Source organism: Scleropages formosus, chromosome 24 (genome assembly GCF_900964775.1).
Source record: "Scleropages formosus chromosome 24, fSclFor1.1, whole genome shotgun sequence".
Taxonomy (NCBI): Eukaryota; Metazoa; Chordata; class Actinopteri; order Osteoglossiformes; family Osteoglossidae; genus Scleropages; species Scleropages formosus.
The window spans coordinates 8,371,533-8,386,941 of record NC_041829.1 but is presented as its reverse complement, the minus strand read 5'-3'; the positions used below and the strand labels follow the sequence as shown (position 1 = coordinate 8,386,941).

General features: G+C 46.7%; 2 protein-coding genes across 3 annotated transcripts; both read right to left on the bottom strand.

The window, feature by feature from the left end:
- Positions 1–628: 628 nt before the first annotated feature.
- ddx27 (DEAD (Asp-Glu-Ala-Asp) box polypeptide 27) lies at positions 629–9,282 on the bottom strand. Its single transcript, XM_029248827.1, has 21 exons — positions 9,072–9,282; positions 8,343–8,492; positions 7,779–7,838; positions 7,160–7,379; positions 7,027–7,079; positions 6,778–6,864; positions 6,573–6,678; positions 6,257–6,430; positions 5,954–6,104; positions 5,449–5,548; positions 4,960–5,101; positions 4,695–4,848; positions 4,180–4,261; positions 3,135–3,312; positions 2,948–3,054; positions 2,322–2,418; positions 2,051–2,142; positions 1,645–1,765; positions 1,245–1,341; positions 1,064–1,138; positions 629–837 (listed from the first exon to the last, which is right to left on the bottom strand). Exons 1-21 carry the CDS (start codon positions 9,156–9,158, stop codon positions 822–824), a joined length of 2,349 nt encoding a protein of 782 aa, XP_029104660.1. The 5' UTR covers positions 9,159–9,282; the 3' UTR covers positions 629–821.
- Positions 9,283–10,347: 1,065 nt separating this feature from the next.
- Positions 10,348–15,031, bottom strand: snrpb (small nuclear ribonucleoprotein polypeptides B and B1). Of its 2 annotated transcripts, none has more exons than XM_018755761.1 (7): positions 14,902–15,031; positions 14,155–14,306; positions 13,824–13,935; positions 13,255–13,407; positions 12,722–12,854; positions 12,215–12,337; positions 10,348–10,498 (listed from the first exon to the last, which is right to left on the bottom strand). In XM_018755761.1, the coding sequence occupies exons 1-7, from the start codon at positions 14,902–14,904 to the stop codon at positions 10,461–10,463; spliced, it is 714 nt and encodes a 237-aa protein (XP_018611277.1). In that variant the 5' UTR covers positions 14,905–15,031; the 3' UTR covers positions 10,348–10,460. The 2 variants fall into 2 exon arrangements, with proteins under 2 accessions (XP_018611277.1, XP_018611278.1); XM_018755762.1 differs by having other exon boundaries at positions 12,224–12,337.
- Between the last annotated feature and the right edge of the window lie 378 nt (positions 15,032–15,409).

Genomic DNA, 15,409 nt, shown 5'->3' with positions numbered 1-15,409 from the left:
ATCTGGAGCCTGTTTCTGGAGGCAGGGTGTGTACAGAAGGGGACGCAAGTCCACGGTACACTATTATTATTTCCCATTTCATTATGGATGGGATTAGGAACCATTCATTGCATTAGTGTCCCAACAATATGTTTACATAAAAACCCAGATTTCAGACCTACAAAAGGTTCAGCTGATTCAATATTAATCATATTAATCTTTTTAAAAGTATGTGCAGTTATGTACCTTGTATCTTGTATTGAAATATAATTCTATGTACCACATGGACAAATTCACTACGGTAACTAAGAATTCATCTAAATGACTGCGGCACATGCACCAGCAGGTGGTGTAGTGGTAAGAACTGTTGTGCAATCTGAAAGCCGTCGGTCCCAAACCCAACTCCTGCTACAGCACCTTGAGATCAAGGGTCTTACCCCACATTAGTACAGTAAAAATCACCTTCCCATATAAGTGGGTAAATCACTAAGCATTGAACAGATGATGACAGATGGGAGATATTTTAACAGCTACCTGGAAGTTATTAAAATCCATTCCCATTCACAAGTACCGACAAACACCTTTTGGGGGGATTTGTCACCCTTCCCCCAATAAATTGTGAACACGCTTTGCAAAATGTTTTCTATTTTTATTGTGTTACACAAGAATAAAAGTGTTTGTAAATAAAGTGAGAGCCCAGTTCCCTCTGCTGCAAAACACAACCAGAAGACCACTAGGTAACAGCAAGAACTGCTCACATTCTGCTTATAAAGCACCAGCCGTTCACTTTGACCGCTACTTTTCTACGCCGTGGTTCCCGTTCCACCCAACTGACCGCCATCTCACTTCCTCCTGAACCTGAAATGAGGTATTTATTAGGGCCTGGTAACACATCACTGTCTGAAATGTACAAAATACAACAGGGATCACCTCAGTAAAGAAAAGTAACAGTATGTCATGTGTAAAGAATCCAATCAGGCTTCGGAGGCCGTTCTCGAACCCCACAAGAATCTCCATTTATGGTGCTGTAGGTGAGAACCCAGCAAGTGCGACTCGGCCGTGTGTGTTACCGCATCGGACTCACTTGGCTTTGGACTTGAAGTGCCCTCCTTTCTTGTGTTTGGGGAGACCCAGTCTCTTCCGGTCCTCGAATGAAGGCCTGGGTGGATGAGGGCACAAGGCAGCACGGTCAAACAGCGGTCTCCACGGAAACCAGTCAAAAGCCACCCTACGTTGGTCAACAGAAGGCACTCCGTGCTACGTACCCGGCTCTGTACTGCTTCAGGGCCTTCCTGCTGGTGTTGGTGAGCTCCTTGTCAAACACCGACTTCTTGGGGGGTCGCGACCCCTTCTGTTGCCCAGCTGCAAGTGAACACAGAGTGCTGTCAGAGACGCTTCTCAAACCGCACACGCGAACCTTAACGGTGCGACACAGTGGACATGGTCCCCGTTACAGTCGACTCATCTTTTTGAAATAACATCTCACACTTTATCAAAAGAAAAACATTGAGCATCAGACTAAAACTGGACATATTTATTGATATAATTTCTTATAAACACACGGGGTTCTTTGCCGTGCTTATTTTGGCCCTTGTGCTTGAAACAACATCAGCGACAAGAAGAATGGCAGCTGATGAAAGCCAAAGTTGCCTGTGATTCCCGGACCTTTCTGTGCGGGTTCGTCCTCAGGCATGGCCCTCGCTCGTTTGTGCTTGCGCTCGCGTTTCGCCGCCCTCTCCGCGTACATTTGAGCCTTGAGGATTTCGAACTGCGCCCTGTCTTCTGCCTGAAACGGCAACACAAACAACCTGCCCTGAATTTGACTGTCCAGCTCTGGGGTTTAAACGGGAGGTGAGCCGGGTACCGTCCACGGGAGAAAAGGCATCTCAGTCGAGACCCAAATCCCTCGACTGAGAACGCGAGGCAAGGAAACAACAACAACAACAATAATAATAAATGTCACATCTCCACTGGAGGACATCAGAAGCTACGACTCAGGTTTAACTCTTAAGTGTAGATACATGAAGAGAGGAAACCTCCGAAAGGAAGAAGGGCACAAAGATCATCGTACACAGAGCTCTTTCTTCTTCCTGTCTTTCAAGAACTTCTCCCGTTTCTTCTTCCCCCTCAGCGCGAAGTCAAAGTCCTGCAGAGCTTTCGCCACTGAAACACAAGCAGGACGCAGGGACCTCGTCACACGTGACGCTCGTCGTCGCTGGTAACCTCCCCCATACCATCAGCCATTATTGGAAAGAGATTTCAGAAGAATTCATCTGTGTATGTATGGTGATGTGGCTGTTCGGAGAAGTTCATCTGTATATGACTGAACCCCCCCCACTCACTGCGCTCCTTCTTGCGCTCCTCCTTCGTCTGGAACCACGTTCTCTGTGGCTGCTTCTCTTCGCTTTCTTGCTTCAGGCGCTTCTCAGCCACGCTTATCTGCAGAACAAAGGGCCATGAAAGAGCGAACTGCGCAGAGCTGGCGGTTCGAGAACCAGCTTGGGCTGCAGTGATTCTATACCGCGTTCACTTATTGATGTACTGTACGTGAGCCAGACAGCAGCAATAACACAGTAATTTGGATTATTAATGAGATCCTTAGCTGACACTTTTACCCAAAGCAACTGTATTTGCCTCATTTACACAGCTGGGTATTTAAAGGAACAAGAGGGGCAGCAAGTGACACGGTGGTTAGAGTTGCAATCTCGCACTCTGAGGATCCAGGCTCAAATCCCTCCTCCTGCTGTAATACCCTTGATCAAGGCTCTTACCCTGAATTGATAGAGTAAAAATCTGCACAAATAGGTAAACTGGTGCAAGTACCTTAACACTGTAAGTCGCTTTAGGGAAAAGTGTCAGATAAATGAATCAAGGGAACTGTGCTAAAAGCCTCATGAAGCGCTTCAGGTGAAATGTCCAGAACGCTGGTGCCGGCCACGCTCAGCGACACCTATGTACGCGTCCCTACCTGAGCCTGAGAGTGCGCCATCTCTCGCTCCTCCTTCTCGAGCCTCATGACGGCGTACACATCCTTCTCCAGCTTCTCGATCAGGTCCCGGAACTTCAGGATCACTTCTGCGGAGGAGGAGGGGAGAGGTGAGCGGGATGCGCGGAGAGCCGACCGGACGGCGGGTCGACGCCACACGGGAACCCACCCTGCGGCAGCACGCGAGCCTTGACCGGCGTCTTGGCCTTTTTCACAATCTCCTTCAGCATCTTCCTCTCGGGCTCGCCGACGAGCGAGACGGAGCGGCCTACCCTGCCAGCGCGTGCCGTGCGCCCCACCCTGTGCACGTAGTGCTTCACAGTGTTCGGCATCGTGAAGTTGATCACCTGGAGGGAGCGGCACAGCGGATGCTCACCACTTCTCATACGAAAAATGGACATTTTATCACAAATCTCACGGGTCAGAAAGTGCTGAATTTTTAAAAATGCTGGTAATTTCTCCTAATGAACGCAGAAATAAACACAAAGAACTGTAAAAGAAACACCTGACTGACGTGTATCCCTACTGCAAAGAAAGGGTGACCCCAAATCTGCCGTCATCTGAAAATTGGCTCGTGTTACAAACTGCAAATTTTCAAAGAAAGTGACATTTTCCAATTTCTTATTTCTTAAGATTTTTTTTTTCCCCCCATTTCTGTCTTTCTAAGATTTCTGTCCACAGTGTAGCGAACAACCTGTGTTCGCCCACAGAGGCATTATGTGGCTGCAAAGAGCACTCTAGCAGAACAGGAGTATGGGGCTGCCTTCATTCCACTCTTTTGCACAGTGTTTAGAGCTGCTGTCCGGTGTTCTTGACTATTGGTCATCAATAACAAGACGAGGAACGTGGCACATGATTATGGGATGAACCCGTCAATAATCTGCCCTGAATAATATCGCGGAGACTACCTTTACCGAGTCATTTTAAACTAGTTTTAATACTGAATTCTAAATTTTAAAAAAGTATTTTACAAAAGTATTTATACTTTAGTTCTGTTTGACATTTTTACAGAGCCTACCTCACAAGTAAATGGACAGATAAGTGTTGTTAACTGTTATTTTGACTATGACTTATCAGTAAAAGTGAGTTTGGAGTTATGGATAAAATAAATTAGCAGCTTCCGGCCTCAAAGGTGTTTGTAAGATGAGAAGGCGGAGTACGGGGCTTCCGGGGTAAACGCAGGTACAGGAAATCAATCCGCAAGTCCTCCTTACCGTCTTGACCCCTTCGATGTCCAGACCCCTCGCAGCCACATCGGTGGCCACCAGGATGTCGATCTGTTCGTCTTTGAAACGCCTGAAGAACAGTAAGCAGTGTCAAGTCTCTCCAAAAGAACTTGGTCATAAAAAGTTTTTCTCCACTTCTCTACGTGAATTTGTGAAAAGAGGCTGTGGCTGAACTGGTCTTACAGTATTGTGCCTCCGCCGCAATCTATTAAGAACCCTCCACCAGTTAAACATGCAGTACTGTGGACAGGAGTGGAATCCTGGAAAATCTGTTCATCTCCATCCAGAGAAGTGCCTGATTCAACCTGCGGTCTCAATCCTCATCTAAATCCCTTTCTGAGCTCTAAGTGGTCTAAGTAGAGCTGGCAAAATTCTGGATTCCACCATTCTCCAAGGCCTTAGAGGTGGCTTGAGTGCAACAAAGGACCCATACAGACAGGAAGGCAAACGAAAAGGACACCCACATCGCCCACACAACATCAGAAGGAAGAAAGAAAAGCTACCGGAGGCTCTCTAGCCTTTGGGTCTGGGACAGGTTCCCGTGGAGTTCGCCCACTTTGAGTCCCATGAGCCCCAGCAGGATGTGCATGCGATGGGCCTGCTTCTTGGTCTGGGTGAAGAGCATCACATGGTCCTGGAAGGTTCTGGTCAAGAGGGCTGAAACGGGCCAGAGAACACCAAGTCGCGTAACTTCACAGCCCAGTGCTGAAGCGTGAATTACCAAAGCGAAATCATAAGCTATTGAAAAGGAAGCCTCGGACCACCCACCGGCCACGATGGCCTCCCGGTCGCCCTCCTTGGCTGGTCGTATCCTCACAAACTCCTGCCTGAGGTAGGGTGCCACATCTGTGTTGCTGTTCACAAAGATCTTCACAGGTTGCTTCAGGGACACGGAAGCCAGGTCCTTCACCTGGAAAAAGGGGGCGGAGTATGAGAATGGGCGTCAGCAAGCTATTAATCCCCAGGGGGCCTGTTGGTAATGTAATACAAAGTTTCTTATATATATCTCACACACAGTATTGTAACCATTCATAACAGTAAAGTGCAAATACAGTAAGGAGAGGCTATATCTACACGTGCACAACCTACAATTTACATTGATTTGTTTGGCTTTAAAATATAAATTCATTTTGGCAAAAAAAAAAATGTATATAACTATTTGTATTTTATTTTACATAAAATACAAAAGATTTTATTATTAATATCATAGTTTCTTGGTGAACCCTCCCATTCCACAACAGCAGTCATAGGAAATACCTCTTCCGTCATGGTGGCAGAGAAGAGCATGGTCTGACGCTGGTAGGCGCACATCCGGATGATCTCCTTCATCTGTTCCTCAAAGTACTCATCCAGCATCCTGGAACACAGAGAGCGGAGTGTGAAACGAGTGTGTGATTGGCGGTGAAGTGCACAGAAATGAGGACATTTTAAAATAACCAGAGCGGCGATCCGGCAGGGGCCTCCAGTGATGATCCTCCAAGGTTCCCCAGGGACCAACTCTAGGACCCTGCCTCATTCACGGTTTGGTCATCCATCATATACCGTTGCACTATGCGTAACACAGCTATGGTTGACAAATATGACCCTACATAAAACATGCTTTTCCTAAGAGACTCCAAGGATCTACAGACTTTGGAAAACCAGTCTGTTACAAATAAAAAAACTTTCCGGTCACGGTATATTCATGTATACTCTACCTTGTCAGAACCCATAACTTAAGCAGTAAATAAAGGGATGTCTGTGTTATTAATCTTTTACACACCTGTCGGCTTCATCCAGAATGAGGATCTCGATGTGGCTCAGCTCGAAGGAGGGAGTGTTGTGCAGGTGGTCAATGAGTCGCCCTGGAGTTGCGATGAGGACATCGGGCCCGGCCCGCAGCGCCGCCTCCTGGGACTTCAGATCCAGACCACCTGTAGCACAGGTCAGGGGTGGGGTTAAATGAGATGTGAAGCCAGTTTCGAAGGACCACACAACCCACCCACAACCGTTAACGGTTCAAGTGGCAAGGGGAGATGGTCAAGAGGTCAGGGAAATGGGGGTGGGGAGGTGGTCTTCCGCTCACCGACAGCAAGACATGTGGTGACACTGGTGAACTGGGCCAGCTGTCGGGTCACGGTGTGCACCTGGATGCCCAGCTCACGTGTGGGCACCAGGACCAGGACGCGCGTCACCGGCGCCTGCCGAGGCTTGTAGATCAACCGTTCCAGAACGGGCAGCATGAAGGCAGCCGTTTTGCCTGGATTTGGGTTCGAGAGAGGAGGCAAGAGTGATTTGCACGGACATGTTTCACAAGGACAAGGGAAAAGAGTCTTCCATCCTGCATCAAATTCGGCAGCGACTCCACCGCCACGGTGCAACTGTTCATTGCGTCCCCATACCTGTGCCAGTGGCTGCGCAGGCACAGATGTCTTTACCCAGAAGCCCCACAGGCACACAGGCCTTCTGGATGGGCGTCGGCAGCTTGAAGCCCATTGCCGTGATGGCCTGAGGAAAGGAGGGAAGAGGATGAGCGGGCAAGAGGGACAGGGGGAGGGGAGAGGAACTAACTCGTTGGATGAGTGCTAGCTGACATCCACCTCGCACCTTCAGCAGGGGGCGGGACAAGTTCATGTCCTGGAAGGTGAGGTTCTCGTCATAGTTGGAGGCATCCTCGTAGAAGGCTTCCGGGGGCTGCGGGTGAGGAACAAAGGAACACAAAGACCACCATTAGCAATGACTTCCACACCCCACAGCTCATGAGAACCACGAAGGCTGTAGCCCCGCCCCCGAGAGTCCCGTGATCCCTCTGCAGGCATCTGATGGCAGCAGGTCTTTCCTCCACTGCCCACTCACCTCCGTCTCCTTCCCCTTCTTCCTGCCCTTCTTGTCCTTCTCCCTCAGTGTGTCTGTGAACAGAAGAATCGTGTACTCAGACTTGCAATCAACCCTCCTGCTCTTCAGACCAAGTGAACAGAGTTCTTCCTACCTGCTTTGGTAAGAACCTCCTCATCTGCTGAGGAGAAGGCGTCACCATCGTCATCATCCTCATCCTCATCCTCATCCTCATCATCATCTGTCCCCTCGCTTTCTGCTTCGCCACTTCCTACTTCCTCCTCGTCCTCTTCGTCTTTGGCTCCAGATGCTGTGTCATCAGCAGCTCCACACTCAGGGTCTCCCATCTTCTTAGCGACTTTTGACGCTTTCTCCTGCACAAGAGTAAGGAAGCGGGGATTTGGACCAGAGGCCGTCAAAATGCAAAGACACAGTTGTAACCAGAACACCATCTGTGGTTATTAATACTTAATCACTATTAATTAATATATACTAATTTTAATTACCTAATTTAATGCCACATAACTGCATGTACTTTTAAAAATGACAAAAGTGCCGAATATCTAATGAGCAAGAGGACTGGGATTCAAATCCAGGTCTTTCAGCTAGAAAGCAAGATGACAGCTCCAGCCACTATGCCGCACCAAACTGAGAGGGAAAACTACTGTCCCTGGGTGGACTCAAACCCCCAACCTTCTGGGTTACCTGGTGAGAACTCAAGTTAAAGAGCAGGAGGCGAGTAGCCGTGCGGAGTCGCGCACAGGAGGACTCACCTCTGTCCTCCGCTTCTTCCGGATTTTCTCGATCTTCTCATCCAAGGTGGTGGGGGCTTTCTGCAAGGCAAGACAGTTCACACGTAAACACACTAAAATACACAGGTGCAGTTCCTACACCTGCATGTGAAACTACCATTTTACACTGATTTACTGAGCGCTGGGGGGCAAGACGCGTGTCTCACACGATTATACCCATCGGCATGCTTTGCCCGGGCTGTGGGTTCGGATCTAGTTCAGTCTGTGTAGAGTTTGCACGTTCTCCCCACGTTCACATCGGTTTCCAGCTCTGGCACTCTGGTTTCCTCCCACTGTCCAAAGACAAGTGTTTCAGGTGGACCGGTGGCTCTGAATTGCCCATGGTGTATATGTGCGCATGCGCGTGTGTGTGTAAATGCCCAGGGGAGTTTACTGTACTGTATCTACCACTGTAACTCACCTCACATACAGGTATCAGATAAATAAATACTACTTAATAATCACTGTACAGGTGCTACATTCATATTCATCCATGTAAGTGTAATACACGCGTGTGCCGACCGGACGGCCGGTCGAGTCACTCACCCTCTTCTTCAGCTGGGCCATGACGTCGGCCAGCGCCCAGTCATCACCGCCCAGCCCGTCCCTCTCGGCGAACTCGAAATTGGCGCTGAAGTCCCCGGCGCCACGCTTCCGCTGCTCCCTCCACTTGCGGCCCAGCAGGACGGGCTGCTCCTGGGGGATGGAGCGGACGAGGTGGGTGACACGATGCGCAGAGCTGAGGTACGTCAGGGTTATACATTGCTTCCCGTGGAAATGCAGACACAGCTCAGGAACAAGGTAAATAAAGGAACTGAAAATATTGCTCCATATGAAGATAATATATTTTATAATGAGTGATACACAAACAATATCCCTATACATAACTTCCATACGATACATCCACCCCTTATGAATAACTGCTTGTTCGGTGCAGAGTCGTGATCCACAGCTTATCCCGGAAGCATAAGGTGGGGTACATCCTAGATGGGGCGTAACATTATGATTCATTTTTGCTATATTAGTAATATTAGTACTATTGTTTGTGAGGTAATGGTCACTGTTTTCAGCTCTACTCAGAGTAGACTACTGTACACTGCAGAGCATGGTTATTTACTGTGTTCATTTGCTACTGGATCTGGAGTTTGTGAATGTTCTGTCATCTGTGTCACTCTCTTGCAGGTGTACAGTACTGAGTACTGAGTACTGAGCTGTGTTGCCCGGCGTCTGGCGCTCTGACTTTCCCACACTGTGAGTGTGACTCTCCACTCCTACCGGCTCGTCCTCGTCCTCGGACTCGGGTTCCAGGGCCACATCGTCCTCCTCCCCGATAGTGCCGATGAGCTCCAGGTCCGACAGCATCGCGAATCGTGAATCGCGAACGCGCCTCGGTCCGCCAGAACTGGAGACACGTCGCTCTGGGGAAACACGGAGCGGTCCAGCGAGACTTCCGATCACGTTCGACACACGTGTTTCAAACACCGGAAAGTGCAACCGCGTTATTGTTCCGCACTTCCGGTGACGAAAACAACCCTCATAGCTAACCTTCCGCTTCGTTGCATTCTTTACTTTACCTTATTGCGAATTGTTCGCTGTGAGACGCTTTTCCCCAAAGACGCTAACAATGAGTGGTTTGTACACTTAACTAGCTTATCGTTTACCCATTTGTATAGATGAGTGCTTTTACTGTATCGGTTCAGGTGAGTACTCTGTTCAAGGGGACTGTCCTTCGAGTAGAAGGCAATGGGTCTGATTACTGCGCCATCTAGCGGCCCATATTACAGGTGATAAACCCACATCATGAACCAGAACCTTAACTTTAAAAGGCCTTCAGTAAAGGAAGGTAATCGTACTGTAATTTGAAGCTCACCTCCAGCTATAGTGCCTTAGAGGAAGGTGCTTACCCGAAGATAGCTCTAGTAAAATTACTCAGCAGTAGAAATGGGTAAATAATTTTGAATTAGGATTAGGTTACTTCGGAGAAAAGCATCAACTAAAAACTACTGCTGGTACAGTGCAGTGATTTGTGGTTACACCCAATGGAAACATTTACAAAAATATCAGTAATGACACATCTAAAATGACCATTTATGCTTAAATTCCAAGTGTAAGGTACCATACCACTCAGCAGGCAATTGGGGAAATACTTTGACATGAAGTGGTTTTCATTAGAGCGACTACTGACATGTTGACCAAGATAAAAGAAATATTAGTAATTATGTAGAGGACTTTTCACACAGGAAGGAAGAAACTGACAACTTTTTGTATGTTAAATGAAAATACTACACTGAAGCAATTTCTCTCAGAATAGCACAGTACACTACTGCACACAAACATGAGGATCTCCCTCCCACAAAGACCACACCATGGCAATGTTTGTACATCTGGAACATTCACAGAAATATCCTACCTTGAAGGATGCCACATTTTACAAATAAGGTGGGGGGGATTGAATCCACATGTGCAATCATTCTTACTCAACATGTATAGAGCTACAGTTCCCAATTAAGCAAACTGTGTAGACTTCATAGATGAATGCAAGTACAAAATATTGTCCAGGAGCGGTTTATTTAAAAAATAAAAACAAAACTATACAAGAGCTTGAACTGACAATCTGAACTGAAAAGCTCTGAGGTCACACACACTTGCAGTGGAGAGGGCAACTCAAGGTCTGGGAGGGCGCATTCCAGGGGGTGGAGGGCCTAAAACACAGGACAGACAGCATGAGCTGGGCACGCAATACACAATTCATCATCCAAAATGAAGTTCATTACACCTTAGAGCAGGTATGAAAGCTGCTGGGGGGGAAGTTAGTTTTAGAATTTGCACACTGTACCCCACAGATATGCTTTAAAAAGCACAGGCAGTCGCTGGATTACAAGCAAGTTCCTTTCCTTGGATTTTGACATAAGTCAGAACAGTTCGGTATGGTGTGACATCAGTTTGTCTTAGTATATCGTGTTCCTTTCTATGCATTTAAACCCCCCCAACCCCCACACTTCCAGATACATTAAGTGTTTTAGTGTAACATTTACTTAGCAGATGCTTTTCTCCAAAGTGACTTCCAACAAACTCTGTTCTCAGCCCACACACACACACACACACACACACACACACACACACACACACACACACACACACACACACCTTATTCACCGCAGTGACTTACACTGGGTCACTCATCCATACATCAGTGGAACAAACGAATGAACGAACGCACACAACGGGTGAACCTGGACAGCAGGTCTTTGGACTGTGGGAGGAAACCCATGCAGACTCCACAAAGACTAGGGAATCAAGCCCACACCCTCTCGCACCACCCAGGCACTGCAAGACAGCAGTGCTACTCGCTGTGCCACAGTGCTACTAAGTAATAATAGAGGAATACAATTTATAATGAGACAAAATGTTACTGTCATGATGAGCAGAGAAGGCTGAACCCAAGTGCAGGATCGTTTATTCAGAATGAAAGGAGTAGACTTGTTCTCGTGGTTGAGGGACGGGCGAATGGTCGGTTGATTGGTGAACTAACAGAGGCCACGATCCAAAATCATGCTCGAGGGACAAGGCAGGCAGTTGTTAAAGAGATGTGGAACAATGAGAGACAGGACTTGGAAAAGCAAAGCAAGGCAGGTTTGAGACTGCAGCGGGGACAGCTGTCTCAAATGCAACCGGCAAAAGGTTGAGAAGTGCCTTTTACAGCAGGGTGCTCTCTCGGGGAGAGAGAGAGAGAGAGAGAGAGAGAGCGCAAAACAAACCGTTTGCTTTTCCAGTGTTCGTTGGCATTTCACCTTTTGCTTTCAGTATTTCCACTTTAGTTTCAATTGTGATAGTTTTTCTTTGATCACCACATTTATGCTTTGGTGTCATGGTTAGGAGGGTAGAAACAAATATTAAAGCCAAATACAGTAACACACAAGAACGTTAACAGCACCAAGGTCAGACTGAAAAGAAGGAAGTCTGTCCTACCTCGGGCTCATGCGCCCCGCCCACAAGCTGACGAACTGCTGTAGACGCGCAATGTTTTGATGCAGGTGACAAAGTAGCGCCCGTTATTACAAATTATTGTATTTAACTCAATTTTCAATATAATAGGTTTTACAGGGGTGGTTCGTAACTACAGGTTGTATGCAAGTTGGACGCTTGTAACCCAGGGACTGCCTGCAACAGTGCCTTTGAAGGCAGAAGGGGGTGGTCACTATTAAGTGATTGTCTTCAACCATTAATGAGGCTGCACAGTCCAATTTATAAACAATCCTATCACTGTCCAGCCAGTGAGAAAACTACTTTTCCAAACAGTGTTGGTCTCAAAGAAGCAGCATTATTTTGTTGAGAGAGAGTCTGGCTAGCCTAATCTACAGGGAAGGGAATCCATTAAGGTCTATGCCCTTCCACATTCATAGCTACTCTAAGCTCACCTCTCATACCAGGGGGTGGTGGCCTCATTCCTGGAGGCATGCCCATAGGAGCACCACGGCCTGGAGGCATGCCCATGGGGGGTCCCATCGGAGGCCGCATGCCTGGGGGTGGTCCCATCATACCTGCAGGATGAGACAGGAAGTTTTCATTGGGTCTCAGCAATGCTTACACAAGTTCATTTTAATAAAGAAATTTCAATTAAGTCAATGATTTCAAACCATTTTTCCCCCCACTCTTAACCACTTGCCACTTTGCATAAGCTAGCCAAGTGAACACACAACTGACTAGTCAACTCCTTTCTCTTTGTCTGTGCATACATCTAGAACAAAGATTCAGTGTGACCTGTGGTTCAGAGCTCAGAGTAATCCTGCTTTAACAGGCTTCAGCATCAGGCTCAGATCTCACATGAAGTCATCACTGCTACAGAACCACTTTGCCTTCCAATTCATATACTGGACAGTCTGTTCGGCCTCTGAGAAAGCTCAACAGGAAGACTCCAGACATACCTGGAGGGGGGGCTCCTCTGCCCATAGGAGGTGGGGGTCCTCCCCTTCCTGGGGGGTACTGTGTGGGTGCAGCTGCAATGCTAGCACCAGCTGCTGCAGCTGCTACTGTTCCCCTACCCTGTGGGGTCATTACCTGGAAACGAGAGCAAACAAGTTAACCAGGACTCTGGATTTCCCACAGGGGCCATGGCATTGACAAAATTTCATCAGCTGGCTTTGGGAACCCAACATGCCCCGACAGCAAAGCAGTTTAACTTCTAATATATCTCACACACACACACACACACACACACACACACACACACACACACACATTATATTTACAGCTACATGCAGGGATGTAAAAAGGATCCTTAAAATATGCAAACAACCTTTTGGTCACCACTCCGAAACCAATTTTTAGTGAACAGTTCAAGTTGTAGATTTGTTCTCAGGCTAAAAAGACTGACTACATAAACATGTTAGTCTGGACAGGTACTCCATACACCTCTTCGGAGCAACCCAAAAGAAGACTATTCAATTTGAAACGTTACCTGCTGAGAGGGTCCTCCCACCCCTCGGACAGGTCCGGCCAGGCCAGCTGGAGCCTGGGGCATTGGGGCGCCAGCAGGGACCCCTCTTCCTGCTGCCCGGCCCACACCTGGGCCTCCAGCCACGCCAACCAGGGGGACACGCGCAATGCCAGTCTAAGAAGAGAAGTACATATAGCTAACTTATCTCCAAACTGATTTACAATGCTAAACTACTTAGTGATTTACCCCATTAAACAGCTGAACAACTTTTACTACAGCAGTTCAGGGAATCTTGCCCAAGGGTACTACAGCAAAAGGTGGTATTCTGTGCATTGTTCAAGTTCAAGGCAGCAGTTCTACACAATGTATTATTTGGCCCAGGTTCCTTCTTAACAATTTGTGTCATTGTGAAGACATACACACATACATTATATAACAGCAAATTAATAGCTTGTTTTAACATCAACCATGTATCAAGTCACCGGTCTAAAACTGTTTGGAACAATGCACCAAATTATCTAGTTTAAATACAATAGAGGAACTGAAGTAGGGGCATTTTCAACAACAGGAACACAACCACGAGAACTCACGTCTTTTGGTGGAGGTCCCTCAACAGTCATAGACACCAGGTTCTCCCCTCTGACCAGTACCAGGCCAAGCACTCGCTTCTCCTCACGCTCTGGCTGTTTCGAGTTCTTGGGCCTGCAACAAACAAAAGTAACATGCATGTCAAAGCACACAAGGTAAACAAATAAAAATTAAAAAACACCCCATATCAAGAATGTGTCATGGGTCTTGAGATGCTTCAGGCAAGCTGAAAACCACCTCTGCACCAGCAATAGAGCATCTTCAAAGTACACTTACGATACAACTTTGGAAGAAAAACACTCTGTGAGTGTTGAGTGCCACCATGCTACTTACTTGATCTTCCTGAACTCATCACAGTCACAAAGGATGAGGTTCATATGTTTATCGAAGGCCTTGAAGGTGCCAATGAAGATGCGACCATCCTGCAGAATACAGCGCATCCTGTAGTCGATGTGCTGCAGCATCTTGCTGCTCTTTCCCACCGTCTGCAGGGGGGGAACAAAATAATCAACTGAACAAGAGAGTCTATATTGCAGCCCATTAGAGATTATCTTAACCAAAAAGCACCTGACTTTACATGACATGCAACCTGACTTCAGCCTTTCTCCAAACTGAGAGCAGTGTGTGAACCTTGAGAATATGTGAATATGTGCAAAATTAATATCTTTTGCAAGTCTGCCTAAAAAAAAAAAAAATATCTATATATATCTATATATTTATTTTTTATTCCACAATTTCATCTTAAAAATTACAGAACAAAAAAAACTGAGGCACAGTGAACATGACCAGTTCCTAAGGCTAAATCCTGCAGCTTTTAACTTTAAACTAGTCTAAGGCGAGTTGCTTTAAAACAAGAGTCTCATAACCGACAAAAAAAAAACATTTCCACGTTACATATTTTACATTACAAAACAGTTACTACTTAAAACCGAGATCCAGCTACAGTAAAAGTGCGCAGCGGCCTATTCATAACGCCTTCACTAATAATGGACAAATCATGAGCTCTTGCAAGTAAAATACAAAAATAACGGATTATATCAGCAGATGAACTCCACAGCAAGTAACGAAAATAACACCTACCATGACTACGGTTTTGAGAGGCCCGATTAAACTCGGATGCCGTTAAACAAAACGCAAAAAATTGATCCGCGGGCTCCCAATTTAAGCGCCGTCGGGACCTTCGAGATAGACTATCCGGAAGTAGAAAGTGTCACTTCCGCTTTGTCCCCGGCAAACCTTTTCTTATCTGGGTTTTTTAATGCACTCTATCATATAGCCCGCTTTGTCGTTTCATCCTTATTTGTGTAACATTTCCTCTAACAATATAAGTACTGCGTGTTTATTTTATAAGAGCTACAAAAACGCAACACAGAAAGTTATGTTGAGGATCCTTTGTGCTGAACTTATCGTGTCCTATGGAGGACTTCTTAAACATGTAACACAGGAAGTTATTTAGAGGACCTGTTTTCGCCTGAACGTAATTGATACGTTTCTCCATACTCATTTTACCAGTGTAAAATTAAAATTAACACGTGTGTCAGTCCCAGATACAAAAATAAAGTTAATATTAAAAGAAATTATTACTGAA

What these genes read in the sequence shown, in the direction of transcription:
- ddx27 (XM_029248827.1), bottom strand. Translation starts at nt 9,158, where the DNA reads ATGCTGTCGGACCTGGAGCTCATCGGCACTATCGGGGAGGAGGACGAT. An exon ending in ACATCGAAGGGGTCAAGACG is followed by an intron (nt 3,313 to 4,179) that starts GTAAGGAGGACT and finishes CGCTCCCTCCAG; the next exon opens with GTGATCAACTTCACGATGCC. An exon ending in GGAAGAAGAAAGAGCTCTGT is followed by an intron (nt 1,766 to 2,050) that starts GTACGATGATCT and finishes TTGCCGTTTCAG; the next exon opens with GCAGAAGACAGGGCGCAGTT.
- snrpb (XM_018755761.1), bottom strand. An exon ending in TGGGAGGACCCTCTCAGCAG is followed by an intron (nt 12,855 to 13,254) that starts GTAACGTTTCAA and finishes TCTCGTTTCCAG; the next exon opens with GTAATGACCCCACAGGGTAG. An exon ending in CAGAGGAGCCCCCCCTCCAG is followed by an intron (nt 12,338 to 12,721) that starts GTATGTCTGGAG and finishes CTCATCCTGCAG; the next exon opens with GTATGATGGGACCACCCCCA.